This window comes from Odocoileus virginianus, unplaced genomic scaffold (assembly GCF_023699985.2).
Source record: "Odocoileus virginianus isolate 20LAN1187 ecotype Illinois unplaced genomic scaffold, Ovbor_1.2 Unplaced_Scaffold_19, whole genome shotgun sequence".
In the NCBI taxonomy this organism is placed as follows: domain Eukaryota; kingdom Metazoa; phylum Chordata; class Mammalia; order Artiodactyla; family Cervidae; genus Odocoileus; species Odocoileus virginianus.
The window spans coordinates 48,576-56,099 of record NW_027224281.1 but is presented as its reverse complement, the minus strand read 5'-3'; the positions used below and the strand labels follow the sequence as shown (position 1 = coordinate 56,099).

The 7,524-nt window shown below is 39.9% G+C and overlaps 1 protein-coding gene across 1 annotated transcript; it reads right to left on the bottom strand.

Annotated features, from left to right (window-relative positions):
- Positions 1 to 2,052: 2,052 nt before the first annotated feature.
- LOC110147731 (olfactory receptor 8B12-like) lies at positions 2,053 to 2,988 on the bottom strand. The gene has a single exon (XM_020909402.2). It carries the CDS (start codon positions 2,986 to 2,988, stop codon positions 2,053 to 2,055), a length of 936 nt encoding a protein of 311 aa, XP_020765061.2.
- Positions 2,989 to 7,524: the final 4,536 nt, after the last annotated feature.

The following is a 7,524-nucleotide window of genomic DNA, read 5'->3' as shown; positions in this document are numbered from 1 at the left end:
TTCACTTTTCATTATTCTCAAAGATATTTTACCACTAATGAGTTTAGTGAGTTTAAACCAAATTTTTAGGGTGAAACAGATCACCAGCCCAGGTTGGATGCATGAGACAAGTGCTCAGGCCTGGTGCACTGGGAAGACCCAGAGGGATGGGGTGGAGAGGGAGGTGGGAGGGGGGACCGCGATGGGGAATACATGTAAATCCATGGCTAATTCATTTCAATGTATGACAAAAACCACTGCAATGCTGTAAAGTAATTAGCCTCCAACTAATAAAAATAAATGGAAAAGAAAAAAAAATAAAAATAAAATAAACCAAATTTTTTTCTTTTTTGAATTTTTTATATAAATCTATATTTTCCATTAATAATACTGTGTATTTATAAAATTTTTCCTGAGATCAATATCTCTTTCCCATACGCCAGGCTTCCCAGAAGGCACTAGTGGTAAAGATCTTGCCTGCCAGTGCATGAGACTTAAGACATTTGGGTTCGATCCCAATTTGATCCAATCTTCTGGATCCAAAAGATTCCCTGGAGGAGGAAATGGCAGCCCATTCCAGTATTTCTTGCCTGGAGAATCCCATGGACAGAGGAGCCTGGCAGGTTACAGTCTATGGGTTGCAAAGAATCAGACATGACTGAAGCAACATAGTGCACGCAGGGGCTCACACACACTCACACACACACGTTTTCCATTCAATAATACTGTGGTTTTGAAAATTTATCCTGAAATCAACATCTCTTCCCCATTTGCCTCATCATTAGAATGTGATGGCAATCAGCAGTGCCTGAAAATGCAATAGCAATTGCCTCTTCTAAAAAGGAGGAAAGTAGCTTGGTGCTGCCCTGATAACTAAATGTGTACCCACAGCCATCTACTTCTCTGTCCCATCCTCCAGACAATAGAAATATTACAAGAAATGAAGAAATAAAATACAAGCCACCTGTATAATTGTAAACTTTCTGGTAGATAGTTATGTTAAAAAACTAAACAGATAAATTCATTTTAATTGCATTTTTATTCAACATAGTAGATCAAAAGTGTCAATTCAGAATGTAGTCAATATAAAAGACAATCAATGAGGTATTTTACATTAGTTTTCATATTAATTATTCAAAGCTCCAGTGTGTATTTTACACTTACACCATGCCTCAATTTGGATGATCACATTTCAAGTACTGGATACTGTATATGGCTAGTGGCTATTGTATTGGATAGTACAGCTCCCAGTTAACTCAGACTACAGCCAAGGTACCCCTTGAAATGAAACTCCAAATTCTGGCCCATGAGTGTTGAAATACCTCCACCCTACATCTTTATACCCCATCAAATTATATTTCTCTCACCTGGAAGTTCTAATTCACTAAACTTTGTCCCTAGAGCTCCAACTACCAAGTCAGAGGTGCCCATCTTGCATTTATCTGAAATCTAACATACTTCCCACTCACACACTACAAAATTCATCAGAACTGATCTTGTCATTTTGCCAAGACCAACTCAACAAAATCTTTCACCTCCTACTCTCTTACAAAATGTGATATATTAAAATTATCCTGTGAGAAGTAGCATGAAATTACTGTGAACATATTCATAAGTTAGATGTGCTAGGTCAACAAACATGTGAAGTAGAATATTCCAAGAAAGACATTAGGCAAGAAAACATGGCATAAAGAAAACAAACTAGGTTGGGATTCAAGCCAAGATTTCAGTCTCAGCTGTGGCACCAGGTAGTTCTATATTCTTGGGTAACATACATTTCTGAGTCTCCAAAGTGCGATGTATTATACACTGGCACTGGATTAAATGATTCCAAAGTCCCACTCAAAATTGAATAGTCTATAATATAGCAACTACTTCTGTAAAATAAAGAAGGAAGAGGGGAAATGAGGGTGAGGGAGGATGAATCCACTTGGAAAAAAGTTTAATCTCCTTTATATATTGGACAGAATGGAAGCACTGGAACTTGAAGTCCACACCAAATAACAACAACAATAATAACAAACATTCCAATAGAAAAATATTGGATCCTTTTTCTCAATTTCTAATATTTCTTCAAGACAATGTTATTCTGTCCAAGGTTTTCTTGAGGGCAAATTTGACATCCTTATTCCTCAAGCTATAGATTAATGGATTGAACATGGGCACCACAATGGTATAGAACAAGGAGGACACTTTTCCCTGATCAAGAGGTAAAATAGAAGGTGGTTTGAGGTACATAAAAGCTCCTGACCCAAAGAAAAGAGAAACTGCAAGTATGTGGGAACTGCAAGTACTGAAAGCCTTGGACCTTCCCTTAGTGGAGCTAGTGTGGAAAATGCTAGAAAGAATAAAACCATAAGAGATAAAAATGGCAACAATGGGCACCCCAATGCCAATGGTCACAACAATAAAGACTACCAGCAAATTTACATAAGAGCTGTTACAGGAGAGTTCAAGGAGGGGAATGATGTCACACATATAGTGATTGACAAGGTTGTCACCACAGAAAGTCAGATATACTATATTTCCTGTATGGGCCATAGCCCCAAACACTCCCATCCCATAGACCCCCAACAAAAGGAGTAAACACACCTGAGGAGACATGGTGACCGTGTACACCAGTGGCTGACAGATGGCGACATAGCGGTCATATGCCATTGCTGACAGGATGAGGGATTCAGAAAAGACAAAGAAACAGAAGAAAAAGAGCTGAGTCATACACCCTGCATAGGAAATGAAGTTCTTCTCTGAGATGAAACTTGTCAGCATTTTAGGGACGATGGCAGTAGAGAAACTAAAATCTATGAAGGACAAGTTGAAGAGGAAAAAGTACATGGGAATATGAAGGTGAGAATTCAGTCCAATCAAGGTTATCAAGCCCAGGTTGCCCACTACGGTGACCATGTAGAAACACAGAAACAGGAAGAAGAGGGGGATCCGGAGTTCTGGCTGATCTGTTAAGCCTGCGAGGATGAATTCTGTCACAGAGGAGGTGTTCCATTCAGCCATTCTCCTCTGGGAGGATCTGTGAGGGGAAAAGATTTGTTCAGAGAAAGAGAGGAAAAAAATCCATCTTGAGAATAGTATTTGAACTGAGAGATTTTTGAACTTCAAGAGGACGGCATTTCTTCATACCTACTCTGTTTTCATGGTCCCCAAGTGCCATGAACCACCCTAGTAACTGTCTGTGGGTGAAATTTGCTTTCAGAGTAAAGGCTGATACAACCAAAGAGAGCCCATGAACTCATCCAGCCACCTTTTCCTGTACCCCTTCTGTGCACTTCCTCCCCTCCACAGCCCTTGGTCAAGTATGTAAGACCTGGGGCCCTTCTCTAGGGTTGCTCTGGAGACATGGAAGCTATTCTACCCTGCCTAGACCTTCCACCTTGGGTCTCAAACTGAACAGAGCAAGATGATGAGGTCATGTGCCCAGGGTCTTTGGTTGGAATAGCTGTGAAATGATTATGTGATGACAATAATAATGATGGTTTCCCAGGTGGCTCAGTGGTAAAGAATCCACCTATCAGTGCAGGAGACACAGAAGACACGGATTCCGTCTCTGGGTCAGGAAGATCCCCTGGAGCAAGGAAATGGCAATCCACTCCAATATTCTTGCCTGGAAAATTCCATGGACAGAGGAGCCTGGTGGACTGCAGTCCATGGGTTGCAAAGAGTTAGACACGACTGAGCATGCACACATGCATTAATAATAATGGAGTCATAATGCAAAGTTATCAATAAACTTTAAGAAAAAGAAAAGGAGCACTTACAGGGCTCTAACTGTGGGACAGGTATTGTTCTAAATGCTGTGTAGCATTATAGTTATCTCCATGTAACAGATGAAGACACTGAACTCAAGTGACTTGCACAAATCCCAGTTGTAACAGAAGGTGAACTCAGGTGGTCTGGCTCAGAGCATGATCTTATAACCTCTCTGCCACAGGACAGACCAGGTCAGGCAGACACCCACTCACCCTTCAGTTTGGAGTCATAGTTCTGTGCTCTGCCAGCTCTCATCTATCTCTTTCATGCGACTCAAATGCCCTGGTGAAAAGAAAGTGAAAATTCAGAGTTCAGATGCTTCTGCTTCTGCTTCTCAACTTTAAGGATCAAAACCTCTAGTTTATCTTGCTTATTTTGCTGAGCAGAAGAACATGTTCTCTGACTGTGGTTTTGCCCTGAGCCTCCTATCTAGCTTCCAGGGATGAAGTAGCAGCCTTTCCTTATACCCATAGATAACAGGAAACTGAAGACTTTTATTCTGGATCAGAGATCTCAGTTGACCTCATTACAAGAGACTCCCTCGGGATTACGGCTCCAAGAGACCACCTTCCCTAGAGAAGAAGAAGTGTTTGTTTACATTTCTGATAATGTTTGACAAGGCTTTTAATGACCTATTCTTTTATTCAGGATACATCTTTTTAAGAACAAAGAAGAGCAAAGCAGTGTGGGAAAAATAATTCTTAAGACTTTGCATTGGGCACTTATACTGTGTTCCAGAAACATCATAGGAAGGATCCAAAGTAACACGCAAATAATTTTATCTCATTAATTCCTCATCAGTTCAATTCAGCCGCTCAGTCCTATCCGACTCTTTAGTGAAAGTGAAGTCACTCAGTCGTGTTCAACTCTTTGCGACCCCATGGACTGCAGCCCACCAGGCTCCTCCGTCCATGGGATTTTCCGGGCAAGAGTACTGGAGTGGGTTGCCATTTCCTTCTCCAGGGGTCTTCCCAACCCAGGGATCGAACCCAGGTCTCCCACATTGTAGGCAGACGCTTTTACCGTCTGAGCCACCAGGGAAGTCCATCCGACTATTTGCGACCCCATGAATCGCAGCACGCCAGGCCTCCCTGTCAATCACCGTATCCCAGAGTTTACTCAAACTCATGTCCATCAAGTCAGTGATGCCATCCAGCCATCTCATCCTCTGTTGTCCCCTTCTCCTCCTGCCCCCAATCCCTCCCAGCATCAGGGTCTTTTCCAGTGAGTCAACTCTTCGCATGAAGTGGCCAAAGTATTGGAGTTTCAGCTTCAGCATCAGTCCTTCCAATGAACACCCAGGACTGATCTCCTTTAGGATGGACTGGTTGGATCTCCTTGCAGTCCAAGGGACTCTCAAGAGTCTTCTCCAACACCACAGTTCAAAAGCGTCAATTTTTTGGTGCTCAGCTTTCTTCACAGTCCAAATCTCACATCCATACATGACCACTGGAAAAACCATAGCCTTGACTAGACGGACCTTTGTTGGCAAAGTAATGTCTCTGCTTTTTAATATGCTATCTAGGTTGGTCATAACTTTCCTTCCAAGGAGTAAGCATCTTTTAATTTCATGGCTTCAATCACCATCTGCGGTGATTTTGGAGCCCCAAGAAATAAAGTCTGACGCTGTTCCCACTGTTTCCCCATCTATAACAACCTATTAATAGGCTAGACCTATTAATCTTCACTTTAAAGGTGAAATGGGCACACAGCTTGTAGGTTTCAGAATCTTAACACAAACTCTGGTCTCTCCAACTCCAAACTTCACAGGGGCCAAGGACATTGTGCTTATTGTATGTTACTGACAGGAACCAATTTGTCTCTAGACATCAGGCTTGGCTACTGTAAATTGTACACATTCTCAAACAGTTTTCAGGAAGGAATTTCATTCAAATAGAGACTAAAGAGGCAAGTTGTACTGCACATCTCTTCCCGGTAGCTTTTATATACTAAGGATGACAGGTTTAATGGCCAAGAAATAAATCTTGATATGGGGAAACTTGAGATTTGGCATGCCAGTGGCTTAGAGAAGTTTTGGTTCTGGGATAATAGCAGAAGTCCTCTTACAAAAATTATGAAATCAAAGCACAAAGGCAAAAGTCTGTCTTCCTCCAGGCAAGTCTAACTAAAAGCAGTGCACCCAGGCCAGTGTGTGGTTATGAGTTTGTGCACATACATCAGTGAGGACCTGCTCACCCTCAGCTAAGACTTAGCAATAATGGTGCTTTATCTTTCTGATATGCATTTAGAATTTTCCACGTCCCAGAGTAACCCTAACAAATCTCAATCCCACTACACAAAAGTTGAAAATGAAGAAAGATAATTCATTAAAATGAAATTAAAATAGGCTCTCCTTGAGATCCAAGTGCAAAGAAGATATGGGGTGGGGGGAGTTTCTCAGAACACTCTAAGGGGATTTGTTATTTCAGAGACATTTGCCATGGCAACCTGATTCCCAAATGTATCTTAAGCAGAACTCCTCTGAAGCTATGTTACCTGATGCTTCAGTACAAGCAGAAAGTAAAATCAGAAAGAAAAAAGAAAAGGCCACTTTGTTTTTCTATTTGTATAGTACTGTCACCTGTCCCAAACCTGAATCTCTGAAAAATGACTTCCTTCTTCTATTTTTTTCTAACTTACAAATTATATATTATACATGAAATATCACAAGGCAGATGAAGATTTACACATGATAAAATGTCTGCAAATATGTCTCATTCATGTGCATTAGCTCTCAGATTTCCGGTTGTTCAATTGGAGTTGTACAAGCAAGGGACCAAACCAATCCCTACCTCTCATAGAATTGTTTCTTTCATTATGCAGAAGCTCTTAAGTCTGATATAGTCCCATTTTATTATTTTTGATTTTGTTGTTTATACTTTTAGTGTCATAACCTGAAAAAAATCACTGCAAGAGCAATGTCAAGGAAATTCTTCCCTATATTTTCTTCTAGAAGTTTTATGTTATCAGGTCTCATCTTTAAGTTTTTAAAGTTAAAATTAATTTTTGTGAAAGGTGTAAGAGAGTGGGCCAATGTCATTGTTTTGCAGTGTTTATTCAGTTTTCACAGTAACACTTCGTGAAGAGACCATCCTGTCCCTATTGGCTCCCTTACTCACTCACCAATATTAGTTGACTTTGTATGCAAGGGGTTAATCCTGGGCTCCCTTGCGTTGGTCAATATGTCTATTTTTTATGCCAAAACCACACTGTACACACTATCACTTTGTAGTGTATTTTGAAATCAGGAAACAATCAGGAAATTATTCTTTCTCAAGATTTCTTTGGCTACTTGAGGTCTTTTGGTGTTTCCATAGAAATTTTAGAATTTTTTTCTATCTATGTGAAGAATGCCATTATAATTTTGACAGGGCTTCTATTGAATCTGTAGATGACTATAGATGGTATGAATGTCTTAACACTACTAATTCTTCCAACCCATGAACGCAATGGTATATCTTTTCTTTCGTGTCTTGATTCCTTTCAACAGAGTCTTGTAGTTTTCATTATACAGATCTTTCACTTCCTAGGCTAAGCTTATTCCGTATATTTTATTGTTTTGATGCTATTGTAAATGGGATAGTTTTATTTCTTTTTCAAGTATGTGTCAAAATTACTTGTTTCTGTATATTAATTTAATATACTAATATCCTACAACTTTACTGAAATTGTTGATTAGTTTCAAAAACTTGTTGGTTGACTCTGGGATTTTCTATACACAAAATCATATCATCTGCAAATAGCAACACTTGTACTTCTTTTCTGATTTTAATGTCTTTTATT